This window comes from Dicentrarchus labrax, unplaced genomic scaffold (genome assembly GCF_905237075.1).
Source record: "Dicentrarchus labrax unplaced genomic scaffold, dlabrax2021, whole genome shotgun sequence".
Lineage (NCBI taxonomy): Eukaryota > Metazoa > Chordata > Actinopteri > Moronidae > Dicentrarchus > Dicentrarchus labrax.
In genome coordinates, this window is record NW_026136707.1 from 18,353,639 (window position 1) to 18,376,261 (window position 22,623).

The window sequence follows — 22,623 nt, forward strand, 5'->3', positions numbered from 1 at the left end:
ATCCTCCTTTCTACTTGCCATCCAATTTCAACAGAACTTGCCATTACTGTTTTCAACCATTTAAAATAATGGAACAAAACTTGACAGTGCAACTCAGGAGTAATATAGCAATAACTCTCTATACAGCTGAACCAGCTATTTACAACACTCACTCACTCACTTCGACTGCTGGTAAGAGTAGGCTGTGGCATGATCTCCTGTATTCTCCACTGATAAAGGCTGCTGCCCACTGGCGTCCTGCGAGGAGGGGGCGGCTGTCTGTGGAGAGGGGTCTGTCACCACGCCCTGACACCAGAAACACAGTTACAGAAACAACTCAAATCTGAACCTTTATTATACTGTTAGGTTCCCCTTCAACCTTTCAACCTCAGTAAAAATTGGTGGTGGTATAATAATAGGTGAACTAAAGACTCTCCTTCCACAAAGCACTAAAAAAAAGTTCACTGAAAACCTCCAAAAAGTTTAGCACAGAGAAAAATTCCCTTGGTATTGATTAAAAGTGAAGTCCACCTTCTTCCGGCAGACTCCGTTTAATTTCTGGTGCTCATTTTAGAATTCGATAATAGGTCCTCTGGCCTTTGGGAATTGAGTACAATTAGCGGCAATGTCTCTCCCTGAATCACACAGAACCACAATATGATTCTGATTTTATTTAAGCTTGTAGTTCCCTCAGTGGCAATGAATAGGTGCCTCTTAGAATATCTACCAAATACAGCAAACTACAGCATCATTTACTAACATTTAATTTATATGTGACTTAAAGTGTATATAATGATCAATACTCAAGTCATCCCTGTAAAGCCCTATATAGGATGCTGTATTAAGTTGGTATTAGAAGTAACAAGAATAAAGTCAATAAACAACAACTCATTTTGTCCTTACTTCCACTGTGATGGCAGAGGCAGGCACTGCAGTGTACTGGGGAATGTAGGTTCCTTGCATAGGAGCAGCGGCTGCAGCAGGCATGTACTGCAGAGAGAAAGAGGGGCACAGGCAGTATTATAATAAACAAACCACATGTCCTCTGGGATATCTGGATCTGATATTCCCTGAGACATTGTTGTTTTTTGACATTTCAGAATACATCACATAATATTTAGGCTTGGTCCCAGGCAGGGATGTGTCCATATTTTTTAAACTGGGGTGGCACAAGTCGGGTACTGACTTATGCAGGGGTATGTGTCTCAGCTTTCCAGTCATTCCCAGTGTATACAATTCCTATATTGTTTAGGGACCCCAGTATCCAGAAATATTCAAATGCACTAGGCGAAAAAACACACTTATACCACATGAAAAAAACTGCATGGGAGCAGCATAAAATGGACATGTCTGTAACGTAAATATTTCTGTGTGTGGCTAAGTGTTCTTTCTTATCAGGATGAACCGTGCTGTGAGATAATTTAAATTACAGCTAAAATCTCTACTGACTAATTATATAAAAGGTATTACAACTCAAAAGATAAAACACACATGCATCCAGAGCAAAATGCTGAGGACGAGGTAAAAGCTGACACTCACTGTGCCTGTAGTGCCCAGAGACAGGTGGTTCATCTGCTGGGTGAGGGGAGCCATTACACTGGAGGGGTGCAGAGACAGACTGGGCTCGATGGCCGTGGCTGGGGTGATCACAGCACCCTGAGGCAGGAAGGAAGGACACATGATCGGCTGAGTTATAAACAGTGTTGTAACCATTAAGCATTACATGACAGGTAACCAATGAGATCAATGAAACACACAACAAGCACTGTTTATGAAATTCAGCTGAACTACAGTATTTACACCGATCACAGAAGGAGGAATATGAAGGTATAGCGGAGGAGGGGAGGTTGAAGTGGGAGAAATGTGGAGAGGCTAGAAAGGAGAGATATGGGAATTGGAGTATGAATAAGAGAAAGGCAATGACCTTAAACTAAAACTAAACCTAAAACTAAGTTATGTGGAAATAAGATGGATCTGAAGAGAATGGAGTTTTTAAAGGAATAGTTTTGGGAAATACCCTTATTTAATTTCTTGACTTTTGAGGATTGATAGCACTCTTTCTTTGCTAAACATGAATCTTCAGAAAGGACACAGTTAACTTAGCCTAAGGACTGGAAGCAACAGCACACAGCTAGCCTTTGATCTCTTCACAGGTAAAATCCACCTATATTAGAAGCACCTCTAAAACCTCACGAATGCATTGTCTTTTTTATTTAATTTGTACAAAAACAAAAAAATTAAAATGGCAACTCGTGGTTTTATGGAGGATTATGTTTGTATGTAGTCGGGCATAGTGATCCACTGAAGAAAGTTACTTAACAAATTAGATATGTTATATTTATATATATATATGTTATTTGTGAATTTTAGAGGGGGTGCTAGGCATATTTCTTTTACTATGAGCTTCATATTTACTGTGACCTTTAGAACTCAACGTGCTCACTGAAATGGGGAACGATTATGTTTTTTATGCTATACAGCTGAACAAGACATTTGTTAAAGACATTCAGATAGTAGAAATATGTAAGTAGCAGAAAGACTTCCAACCCAGTTAAGTTTGATGACTGCAAATGGTTTGACTTTGCAGTCAGTCAGTGGCTTGCCAGGCAGGCTTGACAGAACATGCCTCTGAGTGGAGCAGAAAGGCTTTTACTGTAAATCTCTTCAATGTGAAGGGCTTTGATGCCTCCTAACACCTTGATGCGCTGAGCTCTACGCTTCCAGTACAGCTCTGCTACAGACTCAACAGCTCTGTATAGATTTAATAGGAGACTCCACACACTGTGTGCTGAGATGCCTGGCAACTTCCCTCCAGAAGTAAACACTGTTCATTTGTGATAGCTGTTTAACTACACTTCCCATGAGCACAGACAGCATCAGCGGATATGTGTCGGTATCGCTCCGGAGAGCAGTCAGCACTTCTGTAGCTGCACGCTGAGACAGGATGTTAGAAGAACACAGGTATTAAGTTTAGGTATTTTAGGCACAAGCCCAGCTGTATGGCAGTCGTCTTATCAGCTCTGTAACTGTAGGGTTTCATACAGGAGGCTCACAACCGCACATAGGTAAACACACAGTTGCAAATCTCCAAGCGAAGATCCTTATGTCTGCAAGTTTCACAAGGAGGCACACACACACACACACACACACACACACACACACACACACACACACACACACACACACACACACACACACACACACACACACACTCACAGTATAGACAGGGATTGTCAGAGCTGTTAACAGTAGTGAGTGCTCCTCATCCTGACTGCTGTCTTCACAGGGAGATCTTTTTGAAGTATGCAGCCGCCTGGCTATCAGAAATGCTCTGTCAACAATGTCAATGACTGGCACTTTTCTACACACATGCACACTCGCTCACATGCCGTATATATACACACACTCAGAGGCATCCACACACAGATGTATCAACAGATCTACCCACAAACCTGCACAAAGCCTTGGCTTCGGCAGGTAGATTTAGCAGCCAGAATCTAGCTAATACCCAGGCTTTTCATCCATCTATATAATACGTACTCTCGTTTAATGATTTCTCATCCTCCCCTGCTCTTTCTCTCCCTTCATCCAATCTCACAGCAGGCTTCCATGCAGAAAGAAAGCTGCATGAAGCAAAAGGAAACCCACAATGACTAATTGTCTGCTCTGATTCATAGCTGAACAAGTGTTAAACTTGCTGTCTCTGTGTGTGTCTGCATGTGGACATTATGCATTAGGTGGTGTGTGATAAGTGTCCACGCTGCAGAGTGAGTGTATGTGGTAATTTTTTTTTTGTGTTTTGAAGACGTTCTTTTCCTGGGGTAAACAATAATTGAGTGTGCAAGACAGACAGTTATCTATTCCCCGAGGACAGGAGCGAGAGAAAAATACAAGATCTGCTTCAACTTTGAACTCGCTCTTTCTCTCCTCTCTTCCTCACTCTTCTTTTGCTGTCATTTTTCCAGTAGAGAAGTGAAGCTGACAAGCAAAATACTACAGGCACTGTGCAGCATCAAATACATAGTATTAGTGATAATGACATCCATTTAACGAGAAAACCACTGACTGCTGCTGGTGTCACAGGAGCTCTGTGCGTGGGAGCATGCAAAAGGAGAACCAGCATTGTATGTTCTGTATGTTCTGTATGTTCAGGTGGCATGGTCCCAGAATACAGATGTTTGTATTATTTTACAAAATGATTTTCACTGCTGAAACTACCTTTTGACCTTCTGAAACACATACGATGTTACAGGACTACAAGAAGTAAAAATACAGGTAATGCTGTGTTCTAAACCCTAAACATGCCCCAACATGTACGCGTGGGTTCTGCAAAGTTACAGGCACACATAGGATCCCAGCATAAACAAAGACGTACAGTATTTGGAGGCTCAGATATGTACTGATCTGTGCTGTCTCCTGACACATTCTTAACCCCTTTTGTCTCCACAAATGAGTTTAACATGGCAATTTAACTCAGGAAGATCTCAAATCCCAATTCTTTGGATGTCTCATTACAGCCCTCCCCAATAAGCAGCCTTTCCTTGTCTTTCTTGCTATGCATGGTTAGGGTAATGCATTCATTTCCTGTAGGGGGATTTGTGAGTAATTATGCACAAAGACATCCTCTCACTAATTAGGATGTAAAGACAGGGAGTTCAAGTAATCTGGGCATTCCACCAAGGCTCTGAAACACACGGTCCTTAAGGCACTCCACTTTGTGTATAGGTATGCTTGTGTGTGTCTGTCTGTGTGTGTGTGTGTGTGTGTGTGTGTGTGTGTATATCTGAATTAATTTGAGAGAGTGCATACTTATGCTTGTGTCTGTGTGTGTGTGTGTGTGTGTGTGTGTGTGTGTGTGTGTGTGTGTGTGTAAATATAGCTGTGTGACCTTCTTAATTCCTTGGGAACAAAAACAGCACTTAGCACTGTTTTTATTTCTCAGTCTAACCTTTTAATTAGAGTCATTAACTTCTTAAGGCACCATGTGTCTACAGTGTGCATCTGTAAAACTATGAGCATTTGTCAGCGATCCAAACAGCAACCTCCCAATTTTGGTATCACAAACTTGTAAAAAAAAATTGTATGTTTGATTGTTGACTGAGTGATTAGCAGATACGTGCTTGTGTGCAGCAACCTAAATGTGTCAATGAGCACACACCATCAATCAAAGTTACCAGTCATTAACTTTGGTTCAGCAGTGAGGAAGCTTCTGCTACCATAGGAACAGAATTAAGCCGCTGTGTCTCTTTCAGTCTCCCTCCCCGTCGCAGCTTTAATTTGCCAAGCTCTTCTGTATCCAGGAAATACAATGACTAGCCTTCGCCTTTGTTGTCTAACAGGGATTTTGTCTATGCAGAGACAAGGCTGGGGAACAGGCACGCACAGCCCAGACATGCTTTTGCAGCAGTTGTTTTCTTTTCTTTGTTCCCGATTGATTCTTTGTAATCCCTGCTTTCCTCTCCTTTCCCTGCGCCTGCCTCTTTCCCCTGTCCTCTCTCTGTCATACACATGGCTCTATTATTTATTTATTTTCTCTTTCTTCAGTCCCTTATTCTCTCTCCGCTTCTCCCAAGTCTTACGAAGTCATATCAAGCCGCCTGCCAAATAATTAGACGGGACATTTGTTTGAAAACACATTTACAGAAGGGTATTATCCTCTCTCACAAACATAATTTTAATCAGACATGACAACAGAATGTTTTTAGGAGTTGGCGGATAGAGACAAAGTGGAAGACAGATAGAAAGAGAGAACTAAGGGGGAGCAACAGAATTTGGAACTAGTTTAACTATTTGTGTGACAGTATTTGATGGAATCCCTCAGTTTGTGGCTTATATGCCATATCTGTGCTGCCTCTATTTCTCATATCCGTACAGCTGACACTTTTAATGGAGCATAACTGAATTTTGCATGTGTAAAATAGTCTGCAGATGTTGGCAAGGCGCCAACTCATTAACACTTGCACACAGATAAAATCTGTCTTGAATATTGTCTTTTTGTAAGAGAAGCCAACTTTATTTAATCTTATAATAAGGAAATCTTCTTCCATTACAAAAACACCCTGGAGGATACAGTGTCATCATGGGATGTCCTGGCTGTATAGGTAATGTGGCATGTCTGAAGGCTGAATGGCCATGATCACTGACTGTTGTTTGTTCTTTACAGTGATGTTTATTTATTTCCCCTTCATATGAACCTGTGTGATTAAAACTCATGGGTCCAAAAATGTAATTAATGTTTTACAAGCAAGTTTAATGTGTTTTTTTTCTGAGTTAATATAAAATGATTAATGCACACTGTACATGAGCAGAGTGGAACTGTGACCTACTGATGGATAAATGTTAAAGAGCTAATAAAGGCATATTTCCATCTGAAGCACTTTCAAGGTTGTTGTATGACCCCTACATGAATTATATTAATGTTATCATCTATTGAAACTGCTGTATTGAGAAATCAACTAGTGAATGAGGGTGAACAGCATTCTTGTGCCAGACATGGTACCAATGTACCTCAATGTACCTCCAACAATTAAAGACAGGTCCCGCTTCTGGATGAAGGTTTCAAGATTTGATACTGTATGTTAGAGTAGTTGCTGTTATGTCAGGCAGACAGGGCAACAGCTGAGGCTTTACATTAAGCTCTGAGCGAAGCCTGTAGAGGCTCAAGGTTCAATCTCCTGTTACTATAGCTGTGAACAGCCCCTGGCTAAAAGCAAAGCAAAGCTTTTTGTGTCAAGGTTGTGTCTGTGTGTGACAGAGTATAAGAGGAGAAGAAAGAGAATCTGCAGGTGGGTGTAGATTTACAGTGCATATTGACTGTACAACTTTTGTACATTCACAGTCAATATTACATGGGTATATGTGTAAATATATGGGGTGGGTTCAGACAGACAGACAGACAGTTTAAATCATTCAGGGGTTAGGTCTCCAGCCAGACACAAACCATAGATTTTTATATTACTGTAGTCTATTATACTGTATCTTGTACCTGTAGGTAGGTTTTTGCATGTGCATGTATCACCATACAGATATCATATCAGTAGCTAGTCAGCACTGACTTTAATATCAGCATTCTGTTTACCACTACACTTGTGGAAGTCAGATTACTACCTGCAGTTGTATTTCAAGCCAGCAGGGAGCAACCTTTTATTATGGATTTCAGACTGTGCTCCGCTGAGCTCTTCGAGCTGCTTTAAGGAGGTTATTCTCAAGCTGATTCAGCAGGGTAGGACTCAGATGCAGGGATAACGTGGGTTTGGCTCTCATATGCTGCAATTGTTGGAAACTGTGTGTCCCTTTTATTACTTGGCTTATTGTAAATTTTCAGTGACTTAATCCATCATTTGCACTGATATATGAGATAAATGCAATTATAGCCAGCATTATAGCACATACAAGACCTAAGGTCTCTAAGATGAATGACTTTGTAGTTTTTGTTAATAAATCTTCTGGCAGACAATTTGACATACGTTCACATTACTTATCAAACTTTTTCAAATAAGCATTACTGTGAAGAATCTCAAATGTTTTGAGATTACAAACTAAGAAGTGCATGAGGAGTAAATGCTGAGACATATTACATGCAGTGATGACAGGCAGGAATGTAGTGTAAGAAAGAGGCGGTGAAAAGTTTTGGAAAATGAAGAAAATTAGTCCACTGGGAAAAGATAACGTATTACACAAAAAACAAAGGAGAGGCTGGTTCAAAAACATACCGTAGGTTGCATAACATACTGTTGATGTGGCATCCAAGATGTACTCTGGACCTGTGTTGAAGAAAATAGAAGAAAAGAGAAGAGAAGATCAAGCAAAGGTAGAGGTGATGACAACGATATCAGAGATGACGAAGGAAGTAGAAAGAAGAAAGATGGAGAGAAGGAAGAATGAAAGGATGAGAAAAATAAAGTAATTAAGGAAGATGGGGATGGGCATGAGTAGGAGGATGCAGAAGGGAGGTCAGGGGAGAGAGGAAAGAGAAGATCAAAAAGAAGATTGTTAGAAGTGGATAAAGAAAGAAGGACAATTGTAAGACAGAATGACAAGAAGGGAGTGAAAATGAGAAAACCAAAGAGGAGAAGAGAGAAAATTAATCATTAACTCAAGTCTTTACAAGCCCATTTCAGAGCATCAGTCCCTGTGGCAGTGTGTCTTAAAGAATAATACGGCAGTAACCGAGGGTCCACTATGCAGTATGTTATGTTGTAATTATAAGAGGATATGAAGACCACAGAGAGCAATACAGTCTAATAATTACTGCTTCACAGTGGAGGTTTCATCATCAAAGCCTGTCTTGGCCACAAATCATCACTTTCATCTCCTTCTGCTACCCACTGCCCAACCCTTACATGAGGAGGAACAAGTCCCTGATGGTTCCTTTGTCACATGTACGATAGGGTATGCACATATATAGCAAATACATGTGTGCATGTGTATGCTCGCTCACCTGTGTCTGTCTATGGGGAGTTAGGGTTAGTTTTCCACAAAAAGCAGGATGTGGTTGTGTCTCTGGGTGTAATATTGCACTGCTGAAGGTGTGTCTTTGCATTTGTCTTTCTCATTTGTTTCAACCTGTGGGGGAGGACTGGTGTTTGTTTTAAAGTCTGTGTGTTTGACAAAATAAGGATCAAGCACTGAGTCAATCTCCCAAAGAACCACAGCTACACCGCCAACCAGCTTTGACATGAATTGGTTTGGTTTGTGTTTGTGGAAGAGAGAGGATGCAACACATGGGAACAGAGAGAGAGAGATAAAAGGAGGATTTGTGTCTAAAATGAAAGATTGATGGTAGGAGTGTTGCCATATAAGCCTGTGTTTTATCATTGCTAGACTAAAAAATGTCTTGAAATGAGAGAGCTGATAACTCAATTTTCCTTGATCTGCATTGTATGTACAGAGACGTCACCAGAGACTTCACACAAGACAACAATAATAAATTAATAAAGTGGTTAATTCTACATATTTTAAATTATTTTTTAAATCAAAGACCAGTGGTGCTGTAGATAGGATCAATTAAAACCATTCATTACATATTTTACAAATATATGTAATGCCACTGCTGCCAAGTGCTCATGGTGGAAATATAAGGAGTACAGTCTAGCCCTACTCTATATGAAAAGTGTCCTGAGATAACTTGGTTATGATTTGGTGCTATACAAATAAAATTTATTTCAAAAGCCCTGTTCCCACATAACTTCCCTTAAGATGAGGCAGCTGTTATTCTATATATTTCTTTCTGCCAGAAAATCCCTAACCTGACATACCAGACCCATCTGAGAAGTCGTTGTTGGAAACGAAAAATGACGAAAAGATCAGGCACTTTAAAAAAAAAAAAAAACCTGGCAGGTGACTGGATCAACCATCATGTCAATCAACGAAATGCAAAGAAGGAGGCAGTGCAACAATTGATTTTTTGATAACAATTGAGCTCTATGGCACATTGCAAATAAGCTGCATCAGGCTTTGTCATCACAGAGAATACTTGTAAGTGGGACCATCTTATTTTTGGTTTTAGTCTTGCTGACAAGAAAAATATGGAATATCACCAGACCTTTCCTTTGCAACCACTGATTTATAACTCCAGCCACATGTATTCCTATACTAAGTTGTTAACTTTACTTAAGTTACTACTGCTATTGGTTGCATTTTTTCCCTGTTGGAATGCAATATTGGAGCTGTGTCTGTCTTTGAACATTAGTTGCTTTGTTAAATCTATTGGCTGGCTAGCAAAGTCAAAATGCATGTTTGATGATTGAATCTGGGTACTTTGCAGTAGTTGCTACATGATCAAAACAAAAATCAATCTAGACACACAACTTCTGTACCTTATTAGACAGGGGCAGGGGCAGGGGCAGGGGGCATCTTGATTAGCCCATTGGAAGGCTAATCAAGATGCCCCTATCCATTTCTAGAGCCCTTACAGGCCTTCATTGCTTGGTCTAAACCAGCAAACTTTGAAGAAGGTCCACCCACCTGATATGTAGAGACAGGAGAGGCAGCGATGAAGGGTGTGATTGATGTCATCCGATTGGTGGAGATGCTGTATGGTGAAGAGTAAAACCTAAGGAAGCAAACAAGAAAAGGTTTCATTTCCACATTGTCAATATCATCAAACTTGGAAGTGGAATAAAACTGAACCAAGACCATGTTAAAAGACAATGTTGACAAAAATGTAACACCAGTCAAGAGGCTTCTCTGCAGGTACAGTCTGAGCACTCTGTAGCTCCATGCAAAGGTGAAAATGAGCCTTTTGTACCTTTGTTTTCAACCACCCAGTAAACTTCAAGACACCACTGACAAAATGGATCAGACATCATCAAGGCTGTCATGGAAACAATAAATATTGCAGCTTCACTCTGTGCCACACCATCAAAGACATCTTAGAATGAGACTTGACACCACACCGGAGTACACATCATGTTACAAAGGAGTCTGCTCCACTGCTGTGCATAATAATGAATTATCACCTTAATGTGTGAGTGGGTGATATATTTCAACATTACCCTGTATGTTCCCACCCACGAACATATTCCACTTGGCAGAGAAAGCTGTATCTTAAACATCTGCATTTGATACTCTGTTTACTTCTCTTCCTGTACCTTTGTTTGCCCTTCTGATTCTGCTCCATCTCTCTCTCTCTTTTTTTTTTTTTCATTTCACCCCCTCAACCCTGCGGCGGTAGAATGCTGTGGCTCGCAGAGCTTTATTTATCATTGTGTACCTAGAGAGGACATGTTTCATCCGCCAGGCCGTGTTGCTGTGCCCGATCGATCCCAAAGTGTCTGTTGACTGAATAATGGAGCAAGGGATGGGAGAAAGAGAGGGGGAGAGAGGCAGAGACAGAGAGAGGCCTTCCCCCATCTCTATATCTAACACAGCCATGAAAAGCTACTTGCCACAAATCAAGAGTTGCTTAATTGGGGGAGAAAAGTACTTAAATAACAAACACATGGTTGGTTTACTTTTAAAGGTTACTTCAAACTACTTCTGACGAATATAATATTCTTTAACATTTGCTGTGTTTTATTTCTAAATATCTGTATCACACATAATAGAACATACAAAATTCACTCTGTTCTTTCAACTGAGATGACAGTCAGACTCCAAAGGCAGGAAAACGTGGATGGATTGGTGCTACTCCACTGTGACACCAACACACATCTCATCTCAAGGGTGAAATGGGTTGCCGGGGTGCCCACCTGTTCTGTTATTGCACTTTCTGTTTCACATTACATTTGTTCAGTCAGTGATAGCGTGAGCAGTTTTGAACTCAGCTGCAAGATGCAAACCCTAAGATATTTTTAAACTATTACACTCTGGGTCTTGTGGATGCAGTTGGTCTCCAACTGCCTGCGATAAGCTCCAGAGCATGATTGTGCTTCAAACGGACATCCAGCTCCTCTGTTGGATTTTTTATGCTCTATTTTGTGTGTTCAAGCAGTTGCACATAAAGAGTAGAGCTACAATGGTTACTCTTCTTTTCCACAATTGTGTGGTTCACTTCCTTGGCACCAGAAAAAGGAATCTCATGAATCATTGGCACTATATAATTTTTCTTGCCAAGTTTCAGCTTTGGATTATACACAGGCTGATTGTGTGTTCTATCTTAGGTGTGTTGACACTGGCTCCACATACTTAGATTCCCCTTTAACTCCTTGAAGAGACACAGCTTTTCTTTAACTTTTCTTCAGCAACTTTCAACTCTGGCTTATCTGAATGTCTACTTGAGTTTTCTTCAAATAAATTCTCTAATCATGTTTGTCTTTGAGCATTCAATGATATGTTTCAACCTCATACATCACTTGAAAAGTCTGAACAGATATATAGTGGATGGATCTAGGTTGGAGTAAGACACGTGTTTGTCAAAGTAGTGATCAGAGACGAGAAGAAAAAACCTCTATCTTTTCTCTTCTACTGATCATGTAGCAGTATGGATCCATCTTTTTTTGGCTGTACAATTAATGTATGACTTGCATTAGAGATACTGTATTACTGTCACTGATGAATACAAATGAGCGAATGCAACCGGGTTATTCAATATGGTTCTCTGATTGTGTTTATTGTATTTTTCATTAGAGTGATGTGTATTGAGAGAGAGAAATAGTAGATAGAGGACAGATCCAAGGTTATTGATGGAGGCTATTAGTCCTGAGCAGCACGCTGTCAATAGGGACTCCAGCATGGCTGTTTAAACAATACACTAAACATGTAATTGCGAACAGAACATTACTACAGGATTACATTTAAAACCTCTCTGTGAATCCCTGGTGTGACCTAGCCGCACTGTCAGGAGTTTGCTCTGAAAAATTAGCGAATGATTTAGTGCCGACCTCAGTGACTTTTCAGCTGAGAAATGTGGGGGAGCATGCTAAAAAATACATGTGCATGTGTGGGCAGGAGAGAAGGACAGAAGAAAGAGAGGACAGATAGAAAGGCAGAGTAAGAGAGGTAAGAACAAAGGCGGGGGAGAAAGAGAGGGAAGGATGGAGAAACAAAATGACAGCAAACAGACCAGATAGGAGGTGGGAGATTGAGAAAAAGAGACCCAGAGAGAGTGAATTTTGTGTTTCCCTGATAAAAGAGAGGACAGGCTGTAAGCCAAAGCAGTCTGGCCGGTTGGGACACATGTTTCCAATAACATCAGATTGGCATCAGACCCTAAAACTAGCCGTCGTCAAGCTTGGACAGACTCGCAAACCTGTAATTGATTCGTGCCCTTTCCCTATCCTTGGGCTGACTTTATTTTTGCCTTTGCCCTCCTCCTGACCCCGCCCAGCCCTCCCTTTTTATTCAACCCTCTTCCCTCCCTGCCTTTTGCCTCTCTAATTAGCTGCATTAGCATTTCACAGTCATTTAGTGCTTTGCCGGAAGGAGCTCCGATGACCTCGGAAGAGAGGTTGGAGAGGGCTTAAGCACCACGAGCGCACAGATGCTCGCGTGTGAGCATGCATTTACACATTAACGAGCATGCACACATTCACAAAAGAGATGACCAGAAGTACAGCATCTGCTTGTAAATGGAGAGTAGGAATTAGAAGAATAAAGGGACGAGGAAAGACAAAAACATGAAGAAGAACGGGAAGAGCAAAAAGAGCCAAAAACAGTTGGAAGAAATTTAGGATAAGGATCAGGAAAACAGAAGATGATTTAAAGGTGATATGAAAAAGGTAAAGGGAAGTAAAAATGCGTAGAGCACAACAGGGCAACAGTAAAGAAGAAGAGGGAAAGCAGGGACACAAAGAGTAAGGACGACCGAGCTGACAAGTAGGAGGAGAAGAGAAACACAGAGCTGGAGGGAAACGTCTCCTGGGATCGCATCACTAGCAGCATTCCTAGCAGACAGGACCGATCTCCAATTTCCCCCTGAAACAGGCAGACACTCTCCTCTCCGCATTCAGCCTGAGAGCACTGCAGATAGCCTCGGCTGACGAAAGTCTTACAGCGGCACTGCAACACCGCCCAACTTCCCTGTCTGCAATCAAAACCCACATGTCTGACAGCTTGTATGCATAGGTGCATAAATAAATGCTCCATGTGCATCAGTCAGATGTGAGAATGAGGGCGAGAGCGCGATAGGGTAAGACAAAAAGTGTGTGTGTGTGTGTGTGTGTGTGTTTGGTAATGGCCTGTGTATCCTGTATCTGTTTGAATACTGTATGTGTGTGGACTCCTCATTTGCATGCAAGTGCTCTTGTGTATATCAGTGCTGATGGTTGGCTCATGTGTGTGTTCATCTCTGCAGGTTTGCTGGTGTGAGAAGGTGACATCCTGTAAAGGCTCATAAACAGTAAAGTTCGTAGACATCTAAAGTTTGTAAATCTGAGAAGAAAATGCTCCACCTACCCGTTCTGCATGGCGGTAGGATCATACGTCAATGCCATACCACTCTGGAGAAAGAGATAAAGAGAGAAACACTTAAATGTTAAAATACTAGATATGCCTTTTGAATCATTTGCATTTATAAGTGAGATTTTGATGTGTAAACAATTATTCGGTGGTGTAAACTGCCATTAAAAAGTTTTCCTCTGGCTATTAGTTATGACAAATGGTCATGCCAATGATGGTGATGAATTGAGAGGGGGAGAGACAGTAGAGAAAGCAGAATGATTTGTGATGTTAAATAAAAGCTATGACTTAGAATTCAACAGTATAAACAAGTGAGTGGAATACAAAGACTAAATAAAGAGCAATTGATGTCCTTAGTAGCACTAAAAACTCAAATTAGCAAGTTAAAAGCACTTATGTTAAATACAATTATTCTGAATGATTGGGTGTGGGCCTGTGGAACACTTAAAACTATAATTATGTTCATAAATACTCAGATACAATAACAACAAAAAGGGAATTGTTGGGATGTTACTGCATAATAGAGACCAGAGAATAGAACACAATGAGTTCCTGGTTCAACATAATCACAATATTTTGAACTAAGTCTGGCCAAAAACAACATATGAGTGTAGAAGACTTCTTATTTATTGCTCCTTAGTCATTAAATGTGCAAAAATGTTTCATCCCAGGGTGCCAGGTTAGCTCAGTGGGTAGAGCTGGCGACCCATGTACCGAGTCTGAGTCCTTGCTGCAGCGGCCCAGGGTTTCGAACCCGACCTGTGGCCCTTTGCTGCGTGTCATCCCCTCTCTCTGTCCCCCTTTCCTGTCTATCTTCAGCTGTCACCATAATAAAGGCAATAAAAGCCTTGTTTCATCAATGTTTCATCCCTGTAAGTGTTCAAATAGATTTTGGTAGAAAATTAAAATAAGGTCAAAATATGAATAAGCTTGTTTAACAAGATGATCCTTAGCTATATACAAATGAATAGAAGAAGTGTCTACATGAGCATGTCCTGAATGAAACACAGATCACATTTCTGAACTTGGTTGGACTGACTTTCTCCAAATGTTACAAACACATTTTTTCCAAACAAATATAGTAAATGCTGCTGTTGCATTTAACAACATAAAGGGATATTTAGAGGTGGAATATATGCACACAAAGTCAATAAAAAGACACATTTGGTGGGAAACAGACATAAACCCACGCTGGACGTCATGATCTGCAGGGAAAGCACATCTGCTTGAGCTAGAAAAAATTGTAATTGAGTGAAAAGGAGCAGTTATTCAATTGCATGGATGTGTGACAAAGGAGCAGAAAGGAGACAATCTTGAGGAAAATTGAGAGAAATGTAAGTTCTTGGTAAGTTTTGAAATGAGTCTGTTGGAGCTGTCACACACATAGTTGGTGTTTGTTGTCAAAGCAAACATCTGTACCGTCAGTTAGGAAACTGACAGTGGCAAAAAAAAAACAAAAAAACACACCAAATCTACTCAATCAGTCAAGTTTTGGAGCCAACTGTAAATATTTACTTAATATTGTGCTCCAGTTTGCAGCTTGAATATACTGTAACCGTTTTGATGACCATGATACATTGGAAGAAGTGGGCACCATACTGTAATTTTCCTATAGCAATCTCTGCCAGGCACAGGGCTCAGTTATTACCACACTATCCAGTAAAAATTAATAGAAAAAGGTTTTGCATTCCAGCTGCACTATATCAGTATCAGTTTAAATTCAAAACTACGAGAGCGTATTTTAGTTGCTAAGTATTCTCTGTCCCTCTCCCTCTTCATTAAATGTTGTCCCTATTAAGTCAAGTGCGTATCATTAAGTGACACTTTTTTTCTTTGTGGCTCACTTTCTCTATCATGTTCAAATCAATGAGAATGTATTTCTCGCTGCTGAATTTGAAAAAGATCTTCATCCATTTGACTGCCTCTTGGCAATGTTGGAACAAACTTAAAGCAACAATAGTGTCTTAGTTCTCTAATCTTTATTTTTTGCTCTGTCGCCGCCTCCCCCCCCTCTTCTATCTGTAGCCCTACATAAGTAATTTGTACTTGTTCTATATTCCACAAAGATCTCTTCTTTCCAAATTGGCACATGAGTTGAAAGTGTGCCCTGATGCTGAACTCAGTGTTTGGTTTCCCCCAAAATACTGTTTCTTGCCAGGACTGGGGGGAAAAGAGACTGCAGAAGCAATAAAAAAGGAGTGCCAGACATTGATGACATCAAATAGAAAACATTTATCATTCCAAAGCCCATGATCATTCTTATACAAACATCAGATTTTTACACATATGAAAGAATCCTAGTTTTGTATTTGTATTCACTGTTGGCTGCCCGTCGATCTGATGAATGGTCATTTTTAACAGAAGATTTTTGAGCCAGAGCTGTAGGAGATCTGCTCTGTGAAGCATATAGATGTTTGCATCTTGTCCTCTAGGTTTGCCATCATCTGACAATGGACAACAACAATACTGGACAACTTTCCAAAGCATCTTTGTTGGAAAGACAAAACAACTACAAATATAAAACAATGACAAAGAGGTACATGAGACACAAAACCACCTCTAAGACAAACTACAAAATGACACAAAATGTTTGTAGTAAAAAAAGACATAAAATGACTACACAGAGACAAGCTGCTTGTAGTCATTTAGTGTCTCTTTCAGTCTTGCTCCTATGTGGAAGGGGTGGGAGGTCTTTTACATGTCTGTGCCCAGTGGCCTGTTGTCTCATGATCTGCCCATGTGCATCCTATGTATGTTTCTCTGCACAAAGGATACATGTGTGAGTGATTGTGTGTGCATTACAGTTGCCCTTGACTCGTTTAGGAGTGAGGGTTTCTGGGACATTAGGGTTGGCTGACCAAGTGGAGGACACAGTGAGGCCCCTCAAAGCACCTCCACTGCCAGATGTCTCTACTACAGTACTCTATCTGGACATGGAGACCTAGTTCAAATGCATAAACCTCTGAAGAGATGCTTTTTTTCATCAGATAGGCCAAGGGGGACAAATGTGTGAGGAATCCCCCAACCCAAGTCCAGCTGACAATTCACAAATGTTGACAACGGGACCCAAAAAATGAATTACTAACACAGGACCTCCAATGTTACTCCCCTGTTACTCTCGCTCTCACAAATAAAAACTAAAACTGCAATCTGTATCTGCTACAAGCAGACACACATGAGGGTCATGCACGTACTGTGGCATCCTGTTTTTGTTGTGGCGGCCCTTGTTTCAGCGCTCAGTTGTTTCAGCCTGGTTCCATTTCATCTCACTTCACCACCCTGCTCTTTCCCAACCTCCATGTAATGCAAATGTTGGGAAACTGTTAAAAACTGCACTCGTTGTGTGGGTGGCAACATTATTATTCACTTTCCCTTGTTCTGTAAATTAAAGCTTTGGTATCGACACTAACAACTTCTGAACTCCCTGCATTGTGCAACAGTCAATCTGCTTTCAATCCGCTGTGCAAGGTTCTCATTTCTTCTGAAGATGACAGACTGGAGGTGGGAGTTTCAACAAAAGGAAAAACAACTTGGCATTGGGGTCTAGAAGAAACCTTGTATTTTAAATTCAACAACCTTTACATATGCCAGCTTTCATACTGTCAGCAGCATCTCTAATTCGGCCTACAATATGTTATTGGAAATGAAAGCTGATAATGACCCTGTAGGGGGGCCTGTCAAGCCATTGAAACTTTGTTATAAAATGCGCAAAAGAAAGCGATGTCAAAGGAAACATCAGCTAGATATTTATAGTTTAAAACTAGGACTTTTTAGACCTATTGTAATAGGTTTTCTGTGAAATGTACAATCTGCTGTACTATATGCAACAGTATTTCATTCTCACTTCTCTGACTATTGTGATATGATTACTGTTATGCTTTTGCTGGAAAACTGAGTAGGAAAGGGTTTAATAGAGGTTTGTGGATATACTGCACTCATACCGGTGACTAAGTTAGAATAACACCACTTTTTGTTTTGGTAGCTTTACTATTTCCTCTTAAAACCCCTCTCAGTAGACACATTCTGACTGTGAGAAGCGAGAGGCTTTGTACATTTAGGAAATGTCCACTGCAGCATAATTCTACCTGCGGAAAAATTGTATGTTGTTTTCTTTTATAGTGGCAAAGGGTAAAAGGATTATGTTGTATCAGACTGATTGAAAGACATGGTTCTGTAATATTTTCCATTTCCACTTGAATTTTAAAGAAAAAGCAGCTGTGGCTTCTGAAGGAGATCTTTCCGTGGGCACTGATGAGCTTTTTTTTAATGATTAAATACCCTTTTAAGCCTCACCTCTCCTTCCCGTGTCCACGGTCGGCCATTCTGGGGATACTTGACCTGCGTCTGCCTTTTCTTCTGGCCTCCGTCAGCAAACTTGCACAGCAACGGCTCTGCAGGGGCTACAGAGTGAGTCAGACAGAGAGGAAGGCAAGGACAAACACAAAGATGGATTAATCATCTTTATAGCACGAAAAAATATTTCCTGCATTAGGTTAAGAGTTACACTTCAAAGACAAGATTTAAAGGCAGGGTGTTATGCTCTGGCTTAAACAAAAACATAACATAAATCAATTGGACCTGAAAACAACACTTCAGCTCTTACATTTATCGCTCCTAGTCCCAATCCAAATATCTAAACAACAGCAGTTATCACATCATCTCTACAACCCCTACAACCATACCTCGACAAAAGCAGCCTTGACGCGGAAACAAAGCCATGGGCTAATCATCAAAGCATGGTGAGCGTTGTTCAAACGACAAACAGGTATACTTGATACGCTAAATAACTCCATACAGCTTGACCCCAGGCAACAGACTGTGATTGTGATTGCTCCAAAGAAAACATGGTCCATTTCTGGACCAGAGAAAGAATAAAGCCTTGATTACAAATAGGATTAGCTGAGTGTGACCTCTCATACAAAAGTTCACCAAACTCGGCTGCAGACTCAAACACCGTAAAGCCTTCTAAAATGGAAGGAAGTGGCTGGATTGAGGAGGGATTATTCTAAAGAAAAGATTTATTCCGTATCGATTTATTTCATTTTAAATATGTATCATATTTAGAATTTGTTAGAAAGCAAGAAAACATGAATAATGGCTTCTATTTCTGGGAAATACTTCTGCAACAGCATGATTCAACAAACACAATAAAAAGTATCATCCTAACATGAACCAGGGCACTCAGCTAAGACATTTGATGGCTTATGTAGTCAGACAACCGACAGACTGTCTTCTGTTTTATGTGATCTCTGTCGTTAGGGTGTATTTCTTGGATTTCCAGTGGGTGTTCAAAGACATGCACACATTGATTTGTACACAAACTTGTAAACTCACAACCATAAAATAAATGACAGAAATAACTGGATAAATATCATACATATTGAATCCATGTGGATCACAGAAAATACTGCCCTAGTGTACTTCTTGAGATGTGCTGTACAACAATATATATATTTTATATATATACAGTATATATATACATATATATTCATATAATTATATGCAATGTATTATTATATATAATTATATATATTATTATATATGGCATTAAAACACAGAAGAAAATGTAATTACACCACTGTAACACAGCAAGTGTTCTGTTCATGTCTTGATTCAGTTTTATGAAGCCACCTCTTAACCCTGAAATTGAATAAACCGCCTACTTTTTTGCATTGCCTCTCACTTGTTACTTTAATACGTCCACCAAGGCATGTTTGAGTCACTGACTGCATCTTAAAAGAGGCTATTAGCTGGCACTCTTTCACTGGCAAAGATTTCAAACTGCAGAGAAAGTCAAATCCTCATCACTGTGCACTGCTTTCAAATGAAGAAATTCTTAGACATAGAATGCTATGAACTAGCAAAGGCGCTATCATCATGCTGGCACTGATTCACACATTATGAAAGCCAAAATAAACTACACAATTACCTCGCCTCCTTCAAGAAAAATGTTTCTTCATTTCAGTAAACTGAAAAATGAGAAGTGGTGTTCTCAGTGGAGGAAAGCGTTCAGAGCACAAGGTTGAGACGAGTTATTTGGAATGCCTGGGGCCTGGATGGGTACTCCGAAAGGTAAGTAGATGGAGAAACACAGAGCTGTGTGATTATACAACATTTAGGAGTACTTTGTCATTATATTGTTTTAACTTGATTTCTATCTGAACAGCAGGCCACACAGCTGGGCCTCTGTTATCATCCCTCGCTTTTGCTTTCATCTTTCTCTCCCCTTCTATCTCTCTCTCTCTTCTACCTCTCTGGTCCATGCATTCACATACATTTGGTAAACAGTGCTGTAAGTAGGTGTGTAATTGATATGTGTCTGTATCACTATGTCGCACCACAAAACTCCTCATGAAAAACAAGAGCTTGGCCAAGAAAGAAACACAAATAAAGGCAAAATAAGAAAAGATACAGTTTGGTGACAGCTGAGGGAGTTTATTAAAGTGGGTAGCACTCAAGCTAAAAATACGATGATACTAGCGGTTCTCTTTCAAACCTCACTCGGTATCTCACAATGGGAAGTGCCTCCTGGCGTGACCAATCATGGAAGCTCCAATAACACCACGTCAGTCCTGAGACAGACCAATCATCTTCAGATGCACGGGGCTGCCTGTCCTCCCTTATAAATGCCCCTGGTGCCACCACGTGGCATTCTTGCTTTCTTCCCTGTGAAGATCATTTGAGCTCCTCAGCATCTTGATACCTGGATATTCATTTAACTGCACTCCGACGCAGCCGTCGTGAGTGTAATTCTTTTGTCAAAAAAGATTTTAGTTATTACCAGTTCGGGTGAATTATTGCGTGTTGTGGCGGGTTTCCTTTCTGAGCTTGGTTTTGGATCAAGCTAGCACGTCAAGGTGAGCTTGGTCCGTTTTTTACTGCTAGTGTTAAGCGTTAAGGTTGTGGGCTAGCTATGGCGACCACCGCATCCTCTAAGGGGGCCGTATGTATGGGGGTGAAACATGCTCAGACATCGCTAGCGGACTCTGTGTCCTGTGAGCACTGTTGCGCCATGCCGCCAAGGATTCTGGAGCGTCGCTTACGCGTGTCGGCGGCCTCCAAGGCCAACCCTTGCCTCGCCGACACAGCGGCGAAACCCAAGCCGGCTACGACCAGCGCTTGCTGGGGGGATATGGTTGAGGGGGACGGCGCAGGAAACTTCCTGCGCTGTTCAGCCAGCTCCTCGAGGCAGGTGGTGAGGACGAGGGGGAGGATATGAATTCCGGTGTGCATGAAGGAGATGAAGCGGTATTGGGACAAGCCTTTCTGCCACAGAGTTCCCGTCAAGGGTTACTCTGGCCTGGACGTCAATAACAGCGAGGGTCTGGGGCTCGCAGATCCCCCAGTGGTGGAGCAGGCAGTGCGTGCCATCTCCATCCCAACTGCCGGTCCACTATTGCCTCGGCGGGACGCGCCCTTCCAGGTAAAATGGAGCGCTTCACCGCCTCCATGTACCAGAAGGTGTATAAGTCTGCAGCCCAGTCGATTAAAAATCTCAATGTGGTCACCCTGCTCACGGCTTACCAGGCTGAGCTGTTCCAGGACATGGGTCACCTTTTAGATAAGGGCTCCCCAAGTCCGACCATTTGGGAGAGATATGTGTCGTCACGGACCTTATTCTCCGGGTGTCCAGAAGAGCGGTACAGAGCTGTGGCCGCGTCATGGGCCAGGCTGTGGCGGGAGAAAGATCGTTGTGGCTAAATCTCTCCAGCCTGCCGGACCAGGATAAGCAGGTCATAATGGATTCTCTGTTGGACCCGTCACGGGATAAGGGCTTATTTTGTGAGGCTGTTATCGCCATGCAACAAGCTAGCGACCTGAGGAAGAAGCAAGGGGAAGCCTTTGATCTCTGCCTTCCCTGCCTTCCCTCGCCCACCACCGCCAACCCGCCCGGGTTTTGCAGCTGTGGCAGCGAGAGGGCACGGCGGGGGCTTTAAAGGCTCCAGAATCCAGGCACCTGAGCAGCCAGCGGTTCATGGGCGTAGAGAAGCACGAGTTCCCCCAGTGCTCCCCAGTTCATTTACCCCCCCTCGGCGCCCTTTGGGGTCAGTTCAGAGGGAAGAGGGAATGTGTCAAACACAGTTCATACAAAGCACTTCACGTTTTTTCATTAAAGAGACCACTGCCGCAGCCAGGCGTAAAGTAAGGAGCATGCAATTCGGGAGTGGGCAACATCTCCCATAGTGAGATTTGGAAGAGAACTTTTGGTTACCAGGGTAACCCTGGTTCTCTGAAAACCGAGTGAGCTATCTCACAACACTGCCTTACTTGCATGGAGAGGGTACGTGGAAGAAATACACTTGAGAATGCCACGTTGTGGCACCAGGGGCGTTTATAAGGGAGGACGGGCAAGCCCATGCATCTCACGCCAGGAGGCGCTACCCATAGTGAGATACCTCACTCGGTCTTCAGTGAACCGGGGTTACCCTGGTAACCAAAAGTTTCTCAGCATTGTCAAACAGGCCAGTCTCACATCGATCCACTAGAGGAGACTCTGTCAGTGTCAAGTTCGCCTAGACTTGACAAGTGCACGCATGTATGATGGTGCAGTATAAAAAGCCACAAATTCAGAGTAGGGAGGAGGATTGGGGTTGAGCTACGCTTTAAACCAACAGTCAATGCTGACCTTTCAAGTAGCAACAAACTGAATGCATGTTACTTTTTTAACTTTTGTTTTGGTTTTTTGCATTTACTCCATCCCAATACATTCTTGGCCATAAAACTATTATCCCCAGAGCAGGGACTTTTCGACACTGGGAAATAAAATCAGAATAACTAAATTTAGGCTCTGGTTCCTGAGGTTTC

At 41.6% G+C, this 22,623-nt stretch overlaps 1 protein-coding gene across 3 annotated transcripts in view; it reads right to left on the reverse strand.

The window, feature by feature from the left end:
* Window positions 1-22,623, reverse strand: part of LOC127367192 (RNA-binding motif, single-stranded-interacting protein 3) — a 110,729-nt gene that overhangs the window by 3,629 nt on the left and 84,477 nt on the right. For 2 of the 3 annotated variants that reach the window (XM_051406854.1, XM_051406852.1), the window contains exons 7-13: window positions 18,112-18,218; window positions 13,816-13,859; window positions 9,946-10,033; window positions 7,692-7,742; window positions 1,519-1,635; window positions 883-969; window positions 161-285 (exon numbers count right to left, since the gene is read on the reverse strand). In XM_051406854.1, coding sequence (XP_051262814.1) covers window positions 161-285; window positions 883-969; window positions 1,519-1,635; window positions 7,692-7,742; window positions 9,946-10,033; window positions 13,816-13,859; window positions 18,112-18,218 — 619 coding nt within the window. Of the gene's footprint in view, window positions 1-156; window positions 286-882; window positions 970-1,518; window positions 1,636-7,691; window positions 7,743-9,945; window positions 10,034-13,815; window positions 13,860-18,111; window positions 18,219-22,623 lie in introns of those variants that run through there. The other variant, XM_051406853.1, reaches the window with a different exon arrangement.